Source organism: Palaemon carinicauda, chromosome 26 (assembly GCF_036898095.1).
Source record: "Palaemon carinicauda isolate YSFRI2023 chromosome 26, ASM3689809v2, whole genome shotgun sequence".
Lineage (NCBI taxonomy): Eukaryota > Metazoa > Arthropoda > Malacostraca > Decapoda > Palaemonidae > Palaemon > Palaemon carinicauda.
The window spans coordinates 96,637,184-96,656,878 of NC_090750.1; the positions used below are offsets into that span (position 1 = coordinate 96,637,184).

The 19,695-nt window shown below is 40.2% G+C and overlaps 1 protein-coding gene across 1 annotated transcript in view; it reads left to right on the plus strand.

The window, feature by feature from the left end:
* Nucleotides 1–19,695, plus strand: part of LOC137619711 (peroxisomal multifunctional enzyme type 2-like) — a 218,492-nt gene that overhangs the window by 168,152 nt on the left and 30,645 nt on the right. The window contains 3 exon segments of the mRNA XM_068349998.1: nucleotides 9,754–9,832; nucleotides 10,311–10,471; nucleotides 13,433–13,556. Coding sequence (XP_068206099.1) covers nucleotides 9,754–9,832; nucleotides 10,311–10,471; nucleotides 13,433–13,556 — 364 coding nt within the window.

Sequence of the window (19,695 nt, forward strand, 5' to 3'; positions counted from 1 at the left end):
AAATAGCTTTTACGTGGACGACTTTGCAATGTGCGTCATTTGCAAAGAATTCTTCATAACTTCTCTCGAGAAATGCAAGTTTCATTGCGTCTGCTGGATACCGATTTCTCCTGAATAAATCCACTTCGTGGGGTTTTACAAAGATAGTAGATGGAAACAAAACTGAGAAATACAACTCACATGGGCAAAACTCGATCCAATTTCAAGATAGGTAAAATATTTAAAACTACATTCGATACCCTCCTGAATTGGAGTGTACATGTATAAAACTGTATATTAAATCTAAATGTGATAATGATCACAACCAAATGATGACATTATCTCATGCAATTTTTTGTGCAAAAAGATTAACTTTAATGACGATCTATACAACATTAGACTTATCTAGGATAGATTATCGAAGCCCAATTATGAATCTGAAGCTACTTCGGAGTATTTAGATCTGATACACGCGCGAGGCCTGAGAATTTGTAGTGGAGCCTTTAGATCTTCCCTTAATTGTTAAGTTATAATGTAAACCTCCATTTTCAATATTAAACTTACCCGATAATCATGTAGCTGTCAACTCCGTTGCCCGACAGAATTCTATGGAGGGATACGCCAGCTATCACAATACTAGAAGGGGGTGTACTTACCAGCGCCACCTGTGGCCAGGTACTATAGTACTTCTTGTTGACACCTCCTCAATTTTTCCTCTGTCGTGCTTCCGGCAAGACGTTCTGGGATACGCTTATGATCTTCGAGTATTTTCACGGCTTTTGGTGAAGTATTCTCTCAGATTTCGGCTGTCGCTTTACTGGAAAACTTCTATATTAGCTTAGATAGCTATTATTTAGTCCTGATTTAACGGTTAACGATCTTTTGCTTGATTTTGAAACCCCACTTGGCTAACTCTTTTGATTCAAGATGTCTGACATTTCACAAGCCCCCACCCATAGACGATGTAGGTCTTGTAATAGGCGTATTCCGAAGGCCTCGGTAGATCCTCACACCGCTTGTTCTGACTGTAGGGAAAGGCCCTGTCAGTTAGAAGATCGATGTGAGGAATGCGCCGGACTTTCGGAACTTGATTTTGTCCGTCTTCTTAAGTACTCAACCAAGTTAGAGAGAGAGAGAGTTAGGAGGAGTTCTTCTCACTCTTCACTTTTTTCCTCACCTCATGATCCCCTACCTTTTCCTACCCCTGTAGTGGCTACCCCCGAACCTACTATTTGCCCTCAGCCTGATATGTCTGTTGTTTTGCATGCCATTCAGGCCTTAGGCGATAAAGTAGAGTCAGTGGTTAGTGATCATAAGTCTCTTATGGCCGAAGTCAAGGAACTTAAGGTCAAGAGTGCAGTGGGTGGAATTAGTGCCAGTGCTGTGACGAGTGCTAGTGTCAGTGCAGTGCCAAGTGCTAGTGTCAGTGTCAGTGTGGTGCGTGAGGATACTTCTGTGCGTGCCAGTCGTCCTCCCAGTCCGGGACCTCTTGCAAGCTCCCAAGCCCAGGGGAGAAGCAATGTCGAAGGGAAAAAGGGTTCGGCAGGCCTTGATCGGCGCACAGAAGTATCCTCGGTGGTTGCGGGCGTGTCTTCCAGAGACCGTCACTCCCACCTGCAGACGATTGAGCCCGTCTTTTACTCGTCTGCTGAGCAATTGTCAGGGAAGAAACGCTGGACTCAGGTCTCGAGACCACTCAAACGCAGAGTCCAGACCTCAAGAACTCAACCGGGCTGCAGTCATTGGATCAGCTCTGACTCGCCGCAGTCATCAGTTGAATGCACTCCGCCTAAGAGGAGTAAGGTTCTGCCACAACAGATCTCTGCTGTTAAGGCTTTACCTCAGCAGACCTTAGTGTCTGCCGACCCCAAGTTGACTCTACTGCAGTCCATGCAGTCACAACTTGCGGTCTTGATGCGTGAGTGTCAGGCTGAGCAGGTTACTCCTCCTCCTGCGATCGCTCCGCCTGACCGCAGTACTGCCTGCCAGGCGTACGATGTTGAGGCTCCTCAGAATACCTTAGCACGTTCTGAGTTTACTGTTTCCAGTGGTGTGCAGCTCCCTCCGCCTTCCTTAAGGCAACCTCAGCTATGGGAACAGGAAGATTATTCCTTACTTCCTCCGCTTCCACTTGCAGTTCCACCAGTGAGGCAACACTCTCTTGAGGTACAACAACCTCTCCCATCCATGAGTCAGTCTCCTCAGCTCTCGCTGCAGCGAGCTCAACCCTCCTCAAGGCAACCACAACACCTTAGCCTTGCGCCTCAGGAGCCTCAACTCGCGAGACAATTACTGTGTTCTGCGCAGCCACTACCTCATCGCTCACAGCTCACACCTCAGGAACCTCAACTCGTTCCTCAGGAACTTGCTACTGCGCATCCGCCAACCACTCAGCAAGCGCAACCCTTGAGTTCAGTCACTCATGCTAGGAGTCAGCCTCCTCCACCCATGCGCCTACCTTCTGCTACTTCTTTTGATCAACCTTTGCAGTCTGAGCCTCAGGTGTTCCCTCAACAGAGTCTTGAAGAGGAAACCACTAATATTGTTGTTCCAGCTCGTGCTGTCTCTGCTGTTCAGCATACCTTACCGATCTCTTCGCTACACTCTGGTGATGAGGCGTCTGATGATGAGGCGGCACACCTGGATCCCTCATCAGACGTGGATGAATCCAAGTCTTCTCCACCTTCTATTGACTTTCGTAAGGTCTTGGCTCTGTTTAGGGAGGTATACCCAGACCACTTTGTCTCTGCTATTCCCCGCTCTCCGCCATCTGAGTTTTCGCTGGGCATGCAGCCAGCTAAGTCTACTTATACTAAGCTAGTCCTAGCAAGGTCCTCTAAGAGAGCGTTAAGGATCTTAGGGGAGTGGTTGCAGACTAAGCAACACCTTGGAAAGACTTCGTTCATGTTTCCTCCGACTAAGCTCACTTCTAAAGCGGGCGTTTGGTATGCCACAGGAGAGGAACCAGGCTTGGGAGTACCTGCCTCTGCCCAGGCTGACTTCTCAAGTCTGGTAGACTCGACTCGTAGAACAGCAATGAGGCGCTCTAAGGTTTGCTGGACCTTCTCAGACCTTGATCACTTCCTGAAGGGTGTTTTTAGAGCATTTGAGATGTTCAACTTCCTAGACTGGTGCCTGGGGGCCCTCAGCAAGAAGACCTCCCCTGCGGACAAGGATTCTGCCATGCTATTAATGTCCTGCATGGATAAGGCCATTAGAGATGGATCTGGCGAGCTTGCGTCGATGTTTGTGTCAGGGGTTCTTAAGAAAAGGGAACAGCTATGTACCTTCCTTTCCTCCAGCATCACACCTTGTCAAAGGTCTCAACTCCTTTTCGCTCCGCTCTCGAAGTTCCTCTTCCCCGAAGAGCTGGTTAAGGACTTGTCTGCTGCCCTGATACAAAAGGACACACATGATCTTGTAGCCTCATCGGCTCGTAAGACTAAGGTTGCTACCTCAGTCCCCAGGACTTATCGCACCCCAGTGGCTGATACTCCTGCTACGAGGTTCATACCGCCCTTTCGTGGTAGAGCCCCCAGCCGAGGAAGCTCCCGTCCAGACTCTTCCAGGAGCAAGTCTAGGAAAAGTTCCAAGGCTTCTAAAGGAAAAAACTGACTCTCCGCATCTCCAGACAGCAGTAGGAGCCAGACTCAAGATCTTCTGGCAAGCCTGGGAAAAGAGAGGTGCAGACGCCCAGTCTGTCAGTTGGCTGAGGGAGGGTTACAGGATTCCATTCTGCCGCAAACCCCCTCTGACCACATCTCCCATCAACCTCTCTCCCAACTACAAAGAAGAGGACAAGAGGCTAGCGTTGCACCAGGAGGTGTCGCTACTTGTGCAGAAGAAGGCAGTGGTTATAGTCCGGGACCATCAATCCCCGGGCTTCTACAACCGTCTCTTTCTGGTGGCCAAGAAGACAGGAGGTTGGAGACCGGTGCTGGACGTCAGCGCGCTCAATGCGTATGTCACCAAGCAGACGTTCACGATGGAGACGACGAAGTCGGTCCTAGCAGCGGTCAGGCAGGAGGACTGGATGGTCTCGTTGGACCTGAAAGATGCCTACTTTCACGTTCCTATTCATCCAGACTCCCAACCTTTCCTGAGATTCGTTTTTGGAAAGGTTGTCTACCAATTCCAAGCCCTGTGTTTTGGCCTAAGCACAGCTCCTATGGTGTTTACGCATCTGATGAGGAATATAGCAAAATTCCTCCACTTATCGGACATCAGAGCCTCCCTTTACTTAGACGACTGGCTGTTGAGAGCCTCCACGAGTCGTCGCTGTCTGGAGAGTCTCAACTGGACTTTGGACTTAATCAGAGAACTGGGTCTGTTAGTCAACATAGAAAAGTCTCAGCTCATTCCCTCCCAATCCATTGTGTACCTGGGAATGGAGATTCGGAGTCAGGATTTTCGGGCTTTTCCATCGGCCCCAAGGATAAGCCAAGCCCTAGATTGCATCATGAGCATGCTGAAGAGGAGCAGTTGCTCGGTGAGACAGTGGATGAGTCTCACAGGGACCCTTTCATCGCTGGCCCTGTTCGTCGAGCTAGGGAGACTCCACCTCCGCCCTCTTCAATTCCATCTTGCAGCTCATTGGGACAAGGGTTTGACTCTCGAAGCAGTCTCTATCCCAGTCACCAAAGAGATGAAGACCACTCTCTTGTGGTGGAAGACCAATCTCCTTCTCAGGGAGGGCCTATCGTTGGCTATTCAGACCCCCAATCTTCATCTCTTCTCAGATGCATCGGACTCGGGCTGGGGTGCGACCTTGAACGGACGGGAATGCTCGGGAACGTGGAACGAGGAACAGGGAACGCTCCACATCAACTGCAAGGAGCTACTAGCAGTTCATTTAGCCCTGCTGAACTTCAAGTCCCTCCTGCTAGGCAAGGTGGTGGAGGTGAACTCAGACAACACCACAGCCTTGGCTTACATCTCCAAGCAAGGAGGGACCCATTCGAGGAGCCTATACGAGATCGCAAGGGACCTCCTCATTTGGTCAAGAAGTCAAAACCTCACTTTAGTCACGAGGTTCATTCAGGGCAACATGAATGTCTCAGCAGATCGCCTAAGCAGAAGGAATCAGGTCATTCCCACGGAATGGACCCTCCACAAGAGTGTGTGCAACAGACTTTGGACCTTGTGGGGTCAACCTACCATAGATCTGTTTGCCACCTCCATGACCAAGAGACTTCCGCTGTACTGTTCCCCAGTTCCAGACCCTGCAGCAGTTCATGTGGATGCTTTTCTGCTGAACTGGTCCCATCTCGACCTTTACGCATTTCCACCGTTCAAGATAATAAACAAAGTCCTGCAGAAGTTCATCTCGCACGAAGGGACACGGCTGACGCTGGTTGCTCCCCTTTGGCCTGCAAGAGAATGGTTCACAGAGGTACTTCAATGGCTAGTCGACATCCCCAGGACTCTACCTCTAAGAGTGGACCTTCTACGTCAACCTCACGTAGACAGGTTGCACCCAAACCTCCACGCTCTTCGGCTGACTGCCTTCAGACTGTCGAAAGATTCGCTAGAGCTAGAGGCTTTTCGAAGGAGGCAGCCAGTGCGATTGCCAGAGCAAGAAGGGTTTCCACTCGTAGAGTCTACCAATCTAAGTGGGAAGTCTTCCGGAGCTGGTGTAGAGCCAATGCAGTATCCTCTACCAATACCTCTGTGACCCAAATAGCTGACTTCCTATTACATCTTAGGTATGAGAGATCCCTTTCAGCCCCTACGATTAAAGGGTACAGGAGTATGTTGGCTTCAGTTCTCCGCCACAGAGGTTTGGACCTTTCTTCCAACAAGGACCTTCAAGACATCCTTAAGTCTTTTGAGACTTCTAAAGAGCGTCGTCTATCCACTCCAGGCTGGAACCTAGACGTAGTCTTAAGGTTCCTTATGTCACCTAGGTTCGAACCTCTCCAGTCAGCTTCCTTCAAGGACCTTACCCTCAAGACTCTTTTTCTCGTCTGCCTTGCAACAGCTAAGAGAGTCAGTGAGGTTCATGCCTTCAGCAAGAACATTGGTTTCACGACCGAATCTGCAACATGTTCTTTTCAGCTCGGATTCTTAGCAAAGAACGAACTTCCTTCACGTCCTTGGCCTAGATCGTTTGAAATACCTAGCCTCTCCAACATGGTAGGTAACGAACTAGAGAGAGTTCTTTGCCCTGTCAGAGCTCTCAAGTATTATCTTAATAGGTCTAAACCTATTCGAGGACAGTCAGAAGCCTTATGGTGTGCCATCAAGAAACCTTCGAGGCCCATGTCCAAGAACGGGGTTTCGTATTATGTAAGGCTTCTGATTAGAGAAGCCCATTCTCACTTAAAGGAGGAAGACCTTGCGTTGCTGAAGGTAAGGACCCACGAAGTAAGAGCCGTAGCTACTTCGATGGCCTTTAATAAAAACCGTTCTCTGCAGAGCATAATGGATGCAACCTATTGGAGGAGCAAGTCAGTGTTTGCATCATTTTATCTTAAAGATGTCCAGTCTCTTTACGAGAACTGCTACACCCTGGGACCATTCGTAGCAGCGAGTGCAGTAGTAGGTGAGGGCTCAGCCACTACATTCCCTTAATCCCATAACCTTTTTTAACCTTTCTCTTGAATGCTTTTATTGTTGTTTTTATGGTTGTTACGGTAGGCTAAGAAGCCTTCCGCATCCTTTTGATTTGGCGGGTGGTCAATTCATTCTTGAGAAGCGCCTGGGTTAGAGGTTGTGTAGAGGTCCTTTAGTAGGGGTTGCAGCCCTATATACTTTAGCACCTTTGAGTTGATTCAGCCTCCAAGAGGAACGCTGCGCTCAGTAAGGAAGACGAACTTAAAAAAGAGGCAGAGTAACGGTTCAATTCGACTTCCTTACCAGGTACTTATTATTTCATTGTTATTTGAGATAACTGTTATATGAAATATGGGATACTTAGCTATCCTTTAATCTTGTACACTGGTTTTCACCCACCCCCCTGGGTGTGAATCAGCTACATGATTATCGGGTAAGTTTAATATTGAAAAATGTTATTTTTATTAGTAAAATAAATTTTTGAATATACTTACCCGATAATCATGATTTAATTGACCCTCCCTTCCTCCCCATAGAGAACCAGTGGACCGAGGAAAAATTGAGGAGGTGTCAACAAGAAGTACTATAGTACCTGGCCACAGGTGGCGCTGGTAAGTACACCCCCTTCTAGTATTGTGATAGCTGGCGTATCCCTCCATAGAATTCTGTCGGGCAACGGAGTTGACAGCTACATGATTATCGGGTAAGTATATTCAAAAATTTATTTTACTAATAAAAATAACATTTTACAATTAGAGCAAATAGGCTATTATAATTTGAAAATATCAGAATGATCATAGATAAAACATATTTTTCCCTTCCACTCTTGATCACGGATAAAACAAGAATTTATTCCCATCTTTTTTTATTTATCACAAAAATACAATTATACTCCCAGTCACCATAAACAACATGTCTAAAATATAACCCATCAGAATGCAATCAAACCAAATTGGTAGATGGGGTTGTAACTTAATACGGATACTGCCGTTATAGATGATGCGGTAAGATTATTTACTCCTATGATGGGCCGGACAGTACTACATTGTTTCCCTCTCTCTGGTTATGGTTCACTTTGTCTTTGCCTACACATACACCGAATATTGTGGCCTTTTCTTACCTCTTTCTCCTCTGTCCTCATACACCTGACAACACTTGAGTTAACCAAACAATTCTTCTTTTCTCAAGGGGTTAACTACTGTAATGTAATTGTTCAGTGGCTATTTTCCTCTTGGTAAGGATAGAAGAGACTCTTCAGCTATGGTAAGCAGCTCTTCTAGGACACTCCAAAATCATAGCATTGTTCTCTGGTCATGGGTAGTGCCATAGCCGTTGTGCCATGGCCTTCCACTTCCTTAGATTAGAATTCTGGTTGGGGGTACACTCGGGCATGCTGTTCTATCTTATTTCTCTTCCTCCTGTTTTTTTAAGTGTTTATAGTTTCTATATGAAGGATCTAATTTAATGTTGTTATTGTTCTTGAAATATTTCATTTTGATTGTTTATTCTTCTCTTGTTTCCTTTCCTCACTGGGCAATTTTTCCTTGTTGGAGCCTTTGAGCTTATAACATGCATTTCCAACTAGGTTTATTGCCTTGCTTGTAATAATAATAATAATAATAATAATGATAATAATAATAATAATAATAATAATAATAATAATAATAATAACAATAATAATAACAATTGTAATAATAATAATAGCAATAAACTGCTCGAAACATAAAAGGACACAGAAAGTCAGGTTTAGTTTGGTGGTGCAACATTTATATGTGTATTTACACAGAAAATATATACATGAATAATTGATATGGAAGTGAGATATGACTGATATAAAAAAATTTCTCAGAAAATAAAATCTAAGTGTTGAGAGAAAATGTAGTATATTTAGTATAATTTCAAGAAGCAAACACTTAAGATTGGCAGTGAAACTTACAAGTACTGTATCATCATAAATTTTACTAAAATTCTGTTTCTAGCTTCTAATTTGGGCAGTTTTTGTGTTTTTTTTTTCTTGTAGAATGTATCTACACCAAACTTATACTTTTCTGTAATGCTACACCATTCTTATTTAGGTAGATTTCATGTGATATACTGGGATGTGTAGGTTTTCATAAGATATTCAAAGTTTTGCCGGGATTTTGAGTTACCTAAAATAGGCATTCACATTTACCACTTAATATTTTCATCTGCAGAAAAATTTGCCATTACTGAGGCTACAGAACACAATGCTTACTAACATCATGAGAAAACATATAGGGATATTATCACCTAATTGATTTAAAGAACAAATGAATTAATAAAAGTAGTGTTATTTATTGATTAAGTCACAAAGAAAATGATACAGTAATGTGAAAAAAAAAAAAAAAAAAAACAGCAAGGGGAGAAAACATCAGAAATCAGACGACTGTTGCCCAGTACTGATCTGTAGAGAAATGTTTGCTGTTTTGGGGACATTCAAAGTCCACAAAATGTGGACAATATAGGCATAGCTGGTGATTGAGCTGCAGGAAAGAAACTACATCTGGTTATGAAACTAAAGTACTATTACTTTTGATTTTATTAACCCTTTTACCCCCAGGCTATTTGGAAATTCCCAATCCTTAACCCCCAGGGGGTTATTTTTTTCCCACCACATTTTGCAGTATATTTTTTTTAAATTGCTCTAACAGCCTTAATTTTTGTCATAGAGAGGTCATGTTGGTCTCATTCTCTTGGGAAATGCCTGAATTTTCTCAAAAAATTATCAAAAATATGAAAAAAAAAAAAAATTTATAGCATTTTTTTGCAAGGACGTACCGGTACATCCATGGGGGTAAAGGGATGGCTTTTGTGAAACGTACCAGTACGTCCTTTGGGGGTAAAAGGGTTATCACCTAATTGATTTAAAGAACAAGTGAATTAATAAAAGTAATGTTATTTATTGATTAAGTCACAAAGAAAATGATACAGTAATATAAAAGGACAAAAAGAAAAAAAACAGCAAGGGGAGAAAACATCGGAAATCAGACGACTGTTGCCCAGTACTGATCTGTAGAGAAATGTTTACTGTTTTGGGGACATTTAAAGTCCACAAAATGTGGACAATATAGGCATAGCTGGTGATTGAGCTGCAGAAAACAAACCACATCTGGTTATGAAACTAAAGTACTATTACTTTTGCTTTTATTAAAACCATGTTGACATATCAAGAGCTTCACAGTTTTGTACTCTTTCCAGCTATCTGCTCGTGGAATAACACTACCACCATCAAGTTTCACATATGAGCCTGATCAGCTGATTCTTTATGCTCTTGGAGGTGAATTTACACATACTTCGTGATGTATTGATGTGAATAAAGTACAGTGGGATTAATGTAAATATAGTTCAATATAGCATTAGTATTAATTATATTTTAAAACTATTCTTCTGTCTATATTTTCATTTATTGTGTTATGCTTTTTAAAATAGAAATTTAATTACTTTGGGTTTGTAATTTGTATCATTGAGTTGAATAAGTTTTTCCATTTTCAATAATAATAATGATAATAATAATAGTAATAATAATTAGAATTATTTAAGGTTTAAAATGTTATATTAAAGCATTTACATTGAATTATGTTCATCTTTTGTAGAACACTATTGGAGTTTTAAGCTTCCTTTTGTGAAGAGACAATTATTATGATGTAAAGAATTAACTTCCTCTATGAGTAAAAAAAAAAATAAAAATAAAAGATGTGCATTTTATATACCATGAAATCACTTTTATACACTCTACAATCACTATCTATTTACAGTTGGTGTATCAAGAAAGGATGAAGATGCTCTTAAGTTCCTGTACGAGAATGATGAAAATTTCTCCGCTCTCCCAACTTTTGCTGTCATTCCTTCACAGGCAGTTATGTTTGGGGGGAAACTTTGGCAACAAATGAATGGCTATACTCCAAACTTAGCTAAGGTATGTGTAAATAAATTTGGACTGCATCTTGAATTGTATTCACTGAGTACCAGCGTAATTTCCTTGAAAATATTGTGGCGGCTCAAATTTTGTAAGAAGTTTGGAATCTAATGAATGTTACGACTGGCATTGCTATACCTTTAATAAAAAAAAATAATGTTCACTTCTGAGTGCAATACTTCATGGAATGAATACTAATGTTTGCTGCTACCATTAGGAGGCCAAGTCTTGAATCTCGTCAACAGCCGGTAGATAAATGAGTGATTGATGTTATCATTGTAAGGCCTAATTCTGAACCAATAGGTCTTTTAACAGAATTTTAGTGACTATGTGTGGTACCTCATTGATAACTCTCCTAATTATCATTATCATTGTTAGATAAAGTGCCGAATCACTATGTAACTGAGTGAGGTACCTCTCAATGATAAGCTTCTATCACGGGATACCAAGTCCTGAATCACTAAGTCTGTAGTAGTAGTTAAGTTACTACCTCAGTTGTTTTGAGTGAATGAGATAGCTCCCAATGATGAGCCTCACAATTGCTACTATCATTAAGAGACCAGTTTCTAAATCACCAAGTCTTCAGCATTAGTTAAGAATGTGAATGAGGTACCTCCTACTAAGAATAACCCCACGTAAGAATTGCTAGTACCATTGGAAGACCAACTTCTGAATCATTAAGTCAAAAGCAGTAGATAAGTAATTAAATGAAGTAGCTCCCAATGATATCTCCCTAACATGATTTACTGCTATCATTGGGAGACCAAGTCCTAAATCCCCATGTCTTCAGTAGCATTCAACTAAGCAAGTGAGGAAGCTCTGCAAGTTGACTATCCCGCATAATTGCTGCAGCCTTTAAGGGACCAACTCCTAAATCAGTGTAGCATTAGTTAAATGACTAAGCAAGGTATCTTCCAATGATAACTCCTCGAGATTACTTCTATCCTTGGGAGACCAATTCCTGAATAAAATGTTAGTAGTAGGAAAATAAGTGAGTGATATAATTGTCATTGATAACTACCCCATATGATTGTTGATATTATTGGGAGACCAAGTCCTCAATCACCAAATCTATAGCAGTAGTCAATTAACTGAGTGAGGTAGCACTTGAATATAACTCCTCCTTGTGATTGCTGCTATCATTAGCAGACCAAGTCCTTAATGATAATTGCCTCTCCTGAATGCTAGGACCTAAATCTCCAAGTCTTTAACACTAGCGAAGTAATTGAACAAGGCCGCTCAATGATAACTTTTCGCGATTGCTGTTATCATTACAAGACCGGGTCCAGAATCTCAAAGTCTTTAACAGTAGATTAATAACTGAGTGAGATAGCCCTCAATCGTAACTTTTTTCATGATTGATGTTACCTTTAGGAGACCAAGCCCTGAATCACTAAGTCTTTAACAGCAGCAAATAAGCAATGTAAACACCATTTTAGTAACCAGCTAATCAGTGGTATGATTATTTTCACTTTTATTGTTTGAAATGGTGTTTGTCAGATTACAGTTTCTCACAAAATAATGTTTGTGGCTATTTAATCCTATTGATAGTGACCTCCCAGGCATTACATTGTGATAGTCATTACATGGTACCTTATAAAGACATGCACTCGCATTCACTTTTGGGTTGTTTCTAACTATGTAATTTACCTGACAGGTTTTTCCAATCATTTATTCGGAATGTAAAGATGTTTACCTCTATACCATATCCTTTACAAGTTGAGAAACTGTGGAACAGGATCAAATATTCTAAGGATGAATTGCATAAAAGTTATTGCATTAAAGAGTATTCAATATCCAATCTCAATCATTTACTGCTGAAACGTTTATTCGTTTATCTTTGAATAAGGTTAGTAGAACTGAGGCAAAACAAATGTTGTTTTGATTCTCAGAGCTTGCAAAAATTTGATCTTAACCATTTGATTAATTTCCAAGTTGTAATTTTGATGTTTTAAAGTGTTTCAATTGGTATACAAATTATTGTTTTTGTTGAAGTAAACCATTCATATATTTTCAATCTTATAAAGTATGAAGGATGTTTTGGAATGGGGCTACTTTCCTGTTGAATAATTATTCTTTTCATAGAAAGAAGAGGGTTGGAAATTTATTTTTCCTAGATAGAGGAATTATTCAGCAACTTGAAATTTTTATTCCTAAACATATTTTTTTTAGATAAGAAATTGGTTCATTTTGTTAGATTTTTTATAGCTATGCTTTTAAGCTTTCATGTCTTGTGTAGCTTCACATAATATTAATGGTATATCTCCTTTTCCCATGGTTTTACAAAGGGATGAAAGCATACTACAGGTACTACTAAAAAACATATACTCACTACTATTATTGGGTATGCTATACTACACTCATTATATTTGCAATACTTTTAATTAGTATACTGGTTTTATCAGGTAAAACATTAATCTTAACTTAAATCTATTTTCTTATAATGCAAGAGCACACTGAAGATAGCTTGTTCATCCTTTCCATAGTGTGATGATGTATATTATAAACTGTTTTGATAGATCCTTTCTCATAATGACCACAGATCACGTTTACTATTCTGTTAATTTTCTTATAAATGTGGAAGGAAACTGAAAACTAAAGATCTCTGAAACTTACATGAACTTTGTGGAAGCATTTATTATTTTTAAAATAATTTATGTGGACTTGATTTTTCAAGAGAACTAAAGAAATTAAACCCAGGCTTTAAGCTGATAATTATTAAAGGAAGTGAAGCCTTTTATCACAAAATCTTTTGAAAATTTACACAAAGTATCAGCATCAATAATTTTTTATATATCCTTTCCTGATGCGTAGTGTCTCAGAACTGTTCATGAAAATATGCTTTTTTTCAAATTTGTGGTTTTGTCTCTTTATAACAGTTTGATGTTGAGCTTCTGACATAATTTATGGTGGTCTTTCAAAACAATTAAACAACCACATTAAAACTAATCTCATTCGCAGCTTCTTCATGGTGAAATGTATATAGAAATTGTGGAACCTTTGCCAACATCTGGCACCCTACATACAGGACTTGAAGTTGCTGATGTATTAGACAAGGGCTCAGGATCTGTTCTCATCCTGGACTGTAAGTTGATATTTATTGCATTGTTAAACAAAGAATGGAGGGTATGTTTGATAGCTTGGCTTTAGATATGTAGAACTACAGATTTCTTGAACTTGTTTTATTGCTTACCCATCACTCATCTTTGGCTAACACTCAGGTTTGATCTTCATCAGAGACATGATTCTCCATTAACAATTTGTCTACTGGCTGGTTGACAGTAAGGTGCTTGTACACATTAGGACCTTTGCTTCCATCTAGGTTACATCCTTACTAAATATTTAGTCTCCTTACTATCAGCAAGACGTGATACGTATAGTTTTAAGTTCTATTTCCTGTGTTTTATGAGTTTCTTCGTTATCTGTTTATGTGCTTCAAGGTCAACACCCACTCATTTTATCCTTACTAGCACATAGAAATTTTAACCGTTTTCTTTATAATTTCTATGATAATTTGTGTTTATTCAGGAAGTTTTCCTATGACCTCCCTCATAAAGAGGGCCAGTCCCCTCTCCTTCCCCAAAACATATGATGAGGTAAAAATTGCATTTTGGCTTTCTTTGAAAATATGCAGTTTCAGAATATGCAAAGCTTTATTGGTTGGTGTGGGCCTACAGTAGAGTGTTTATAAGGCACTACCATTAGCAGATCTAAAGGGTTCATTTAGCATGCTTATACTATCCACGGTTCAATTTTTTCTCGAAGAGGGGGATGTCTGTCAAAGGTTTGGAATTCTCAACCAGGCCCATTGGCAGACACGTCATGATGGGCATCTAATCTCCTCATCAGGGATTTCCCTACTAGAGGTGAGTATGTAAGTTGACGGTTTTCTTCTCTTGATGTAATGTGAGTAACTTGGCCTTTGTAGTTTATGAATCAACCTTTTTAAGCTCTCGTGCTAGTCATTGGAGATCACACAGTTCCTAACCAGAAAAAAAGGGGGATTTACCCAAGGAAAATTCGATTTCTAGGGGTATTGTGTAACTTCAAAACCCTAACCGCCTCCCTAGATCCATGAAGGGAGGAAACGTATCATTGATGCCTACTATTTTTAGGAGATTAGATGGCATCTGGCGGTAGACATAAACCAAGGTGGCATTTCCCTCTTCCTTGTAGAGAGTTGTGTTTCTCAGTGGATGTTACCATCTGTGAGAAGACAAATAATTTAGCATTAGGGGTGTTGTGATAAGTTTCTATAATCGACACAGTCTATCCAGGCGGAATAGGCCATGCCCACCTTATGACGCCATGGCATACTTTCAAGAGTTCCAATATATTTTAGCTTGTAACTTCTTTCTTCACTTTTGATTATAATTCCTACAATTATCCATCACAAAAACATAACACTGGTATTCACAACTAAAGCTAAAACTATCAGAAATACACATTTGTTTTTGGAATTGAGTCTGATGGAACAAACGTCAATGATAAGGAACACATACAAGGAGTTACTAGGGTTTTGTATGTCTCAAAGACTTTTTAGTCCATCATGGGAGAATCCATTTGCTTGTGGGTAGAGCGATTTGATTTTAATGATTAGATAGTTTTTATGATCTTGTTGAATTTATTCTTAAACTCGTTTATCGTGTTACAGTTTACTACATTCGCTGAAAATCCCTTCCATGTATTTGCTATTTTGTATGTAAAAAATTACCACATTGAGTGGTGATGAATCTTTTCATCTTGGGCATTTTATTAAAATCCAAATACTTTCCCTGTGTGTGTAGTTGAGAGAGAGAGAGAGAGAGAGAGAGAGAGAGAGAGAGAGAGATTGGGCAAAATATCTTCATTTTTTATTAGATTATGATAAACATCAGTTTTTGTATGTTAATACCCTAAAAGTAATATGAAATACGTAATAACCATGATTTATTAATATCGGTTTTTTTTTAAATACAAAAGATAAGAATTTGTCTTCTTGACTTTCACTGCTTTTACATCTGTTTTTCTTTGTTTTGGTAAGAATTTCATCGTGCCAAAGAGAAAAAGACAATCAAAACATCTCGCTAACATACAGAAGAAGAAAATTCTCTTTAATATTTATATGATATTGTTGATATTAGTGGAGTTAGTGAAGAAGAGAGAGAGGGGATACCCTGCCACGAAACAGCAGGGGGAACAGGAGCTTAAAGAAGCAAGATATTAGGCAAAGGGATCTTCATTTATGATGAAATTATGATAAATGATATAGTTTTGTTATTTTAATACTCAAAAAGGTATATTAAATGCATAATAATCATGATATATTAATGCTGTCTTTGTAAAAAATACAATGAAAAACTTTGAACAGACATATCTCAAAACTATACTTATTGACCCTAAAATTCTATCTTCTCCCTTAGTTTTAAAGCTATAGCATTAGAATTTGGTATTTTAACTTAAGAAGACATTACTGTATAAAATATTGAAATTATGCCCTCTATTTTCTTTTGTATTTTCTTTTCTTCCTTTTCCCATGATTTAGAGTTTATTTTTTACATGTTGAAAAAATTCACATTTAGCAAAAAAATTACTTGTATAATAAAAGAACTATTTGGTTAGATGTCTATATTACGCCTATACTGTATATGTTAATAATCACAGGTCTTAATATTACGTATCAAGGTAGGAGATAGAATGTGAAAAAACACTTATTTTCGGGATAAATCTCACTGGCATCATAAAACCGAAGGTCAGAGACAAAAATCATTTGCGGTTTCGAGATGTCCCAAGTGACGTTATTAAGTGGTATGAATGGCAAAGTCCTGTTCTTAAAAACGGCATTGATCGACCGACCCCCTTAACTTGCAGACAAAACCAGACTATTGGCCCCTCACCCACATCACCATTCACCTTCACAGTGCCAGGTGTTTCCAACCCTCGACTTCCTAAAGGGATATTATAAAGTTCCCATGAACCCAAAAGACATCCCCAAGCTGAGTATCACTACAACCTTTGGTATATATACTTTCACTAACTCCTGCTTTGGCCTTTGTAATGCAAGGGATATATTTCAATGGCTCATGATTGGCCACGGGGGCATAAAAACAAATAGAATAGCGCCAACGTATCCCTGTGTGTCATAAGAGGCAACTATAAGGGACGGGACGAGGGGACTTGGAACCCCCTCTCCTGTATTATAATCCTGTGAGACATCAAAGAGGTGGAGCTGGGGGGAGAGTGACTGCTCCCCGCACTCTAGTTTTGGGGTGTTTGAATGTGCGTGGATGTAGTACGATAGAGAGTAAAAGACGTGAGATTGGAAGTATGTTTAGGAATAGAAGGATGGATATATTGGCTTTGTGTGAGACAAAGATAAAAGGGAAAGGTGAAGTGATGTTTGGTGAAATGTCTGGTAGAGTGTCTGGGATTGAAAGATGAAGAGCAAGTGAAGGTGTGCCTTTATTGCTGAGTGAAGTAGTGGAATGGAAGGAGATATCATCTAGGTTAATGTGGGTAAGGGTTAGGTTGGGTAGGGAATGTTGGGCTTTTGTCAGTGCGTATGGGCCAGGTTATGAGAAAAGTGAAGAAGAGCGGAATGAGTTCTGGAATGAATTAACTAGGTGTGTAGAAGGACTGGGTAGAAGGAATTATGTAGTTGTCATGGGTGACTTAAATGCTAGAGTGGGCGCTGGAGAGGTAGAAGGTGTCACTGGGAAGTATGGCGTACCAGGTGAAAATGAGAGTGGTGAGAGACTGGTAGATATGTGTGTTGAGCAAGAGATGGTGATAAGTTCTAGCTTTTTCAAAAAGAAAGATAAAAACAAGTATACATGGGTAAGAGTGGCAAATGGAAGAGTGGTAGAAAGAGCGTTATTGAATTATGTGTTGATAACTAAAAGAATGTTTGGAAGATTGAAAGACGTGCACGTGTTTAAGGGTATGGCTAACGGTATGTCTGATCATTTTTTGGTGGAAGGAAAATTAGTTGTAGCAAAAGAGTGGGGGAATAGAGTTGGTGGATGTAAAAGGGAGATAGTGAGGGTTGAAGAGCTAATAAAACCCGGGGGGTAAAAAGTAAATATCAAGAAAGTTTGAAAATGGCATATGACGAAGTGAAAGTAAGAGAAACTGGTAATTTAGAGAAGGAGTGGAAGTTAGCAAAAGAAAAGTTTGCTGGGATTGCAAGTGATGTGTGTGGCAAGAAGTTTGTTGGAGGCAGCATGAGGAAGGGCAGTGAATGGTGGAATGAAGGAGTGAAGGTAAAAGTGGAAGAGAAAAAGAGGGCTTTTGAAGAATGGCTGCAGAGTAATATTGTAGAGAAGTATGAAAGATACAGAGAGAAAAATGTGGAAGTAAAGCGCAAGGTAAGTGAGGCAAAGAGGGCGGCTGACCTGAGGTGGGGTCAGGGATTGGGTCATTCATATGAAGAGAATAAGAAGTAGTTTTGGAAAGAAGTGAAGAGAGTAAAGAAGGCTGGTTCAAGAATTGAAGAGATGGTGAAAGATGGAAATGGGAGGTTGTTAAAAGGATAGGAGGAAAGGAAAAGTTGGGCGGAATATTTTGAAAGTTTACTGAATGTTGAGGATAATAAGGAGGTAGATATAATTGCTGTTGCAGGTGTTGAGGTGCCTGTGATGGGAGATGAGAATGAGATTACAAGAGAGGAAGTGAGGAGAGCACTAGGTGAAACGAGAGTAGGAAAAGCATCTGGTATGGATGGTGTGAGAGCTGAGATGTTGAAGGAAGGGTGTGTGACTGTACTTGAATGGTTGGTGAGATTGTTTAATATGTGTTTTGTGTTGTCAATGGTACCAGTAGATTGGGTTTGTGCATGTATTGTACCACTATATAAGGGTAAGGGAGATGTGCATGAGTGTTGTAATTCAAGGGGTATTAGTTTGTTGAGTGTAATTGGAAAAGTGTATGGTAGAGTACTGGTTAATAGGATTAAGGATAAAACAGAGAATGCAATCTTAGAAGTACAGGGTGGTTTTAGAAGAGGTAGGGGTTGTTGTATGAATCAGATTTTTACAGTTAGGCAGATATGCGAGAAATATTTAGCAAAAGGTAAGAAGGTGTATGTTGCGTTTATGGATCTGGAGAAAGCGTATGAGAGAGTTGATAGGGAAGCAATGTGGAATGTGATGAGGTTATATGGAATTGGTGGAAGGTTGTTGCAAGCAGTGAAAAGTTACTACAAAGGTAGTAAAGCATGTGTTAGGATAGGAAATGAAGTGAGCGATTGGTTTCCGGTGAGAGTTGGGCTGAGACTGGGATGTGTGATGTCACCGTGGTTGTTTCCCCCTACAAAACAGCCCCTTCATGTATGGGATTATGCAAACTTCCATTACAGAAGTCTTCATGCATTCACTCCAGGACTTTTGTTATTAGGATCTTTTCTTTGACAAAAGGAAACAGCAATCCTCCAACCAGATTATGGTAGCATTTCTTGGAGGTCATCAACCAAAAAGGAAAGATACTTCCTTCAGCGGGCTTCGGTCACGGTCCTGTCCTAAATAGTAGATGCAGATATTTGTAGGACTTACGTCAGGATATCTACTCTCCTCTTGTAGGGCCGGGAATTAGGAGAATTTTGTTCCCTTGCAGGCATGGTTTATCTTTGTGACTCTATCATTAGAAAAGAGGGCCACTGGTCCACAAATGCTGTGTAGTAACTTTTGGCAGGGTAACAGTAACTTTAGTCAATTTCTTTTAATGAGGCACATTTGCACCGACTCACAGTGGTGCCCTTTTAGCTTAGAAAAGTTTCCTGATCGCTGATTGGTTAGAATTATCTTGTCCAACCAATCAGCGATCAGGAAACTTTTCCGAGCTAAAAGGGCATCGCTGCAAGTCGGTGCAAATCTGCCTCACTAGAAAGAATTGACTATAGAGAAACGTTTACTTCTGACTTAAAGAGTGGGTGGACTCAATTTACAGGATGCCATAAGTCTCGTGGAAGATATTGGACTGAAGAACGCCAATCAGATCATATCGAAGTCAGTCAATGATGAGATAATAGGTTGATCACATTCTTCTTGAATAGACTCAAAGGATAACTCCTTTGTATTCAATCTTTGATCTTTTCTTCTCAAGTCAGGATGAACAAAGTTTCAGGACAGCAGCAAGCACTGGTGTATGAGTTCCAGCTGATTCCCGGACATTTTTTCAAAAATAGATTTTCGAAATCAGATACATCAAGTATTTTACTTAAAATACCATAACAGGAAAGTTATCTGCAA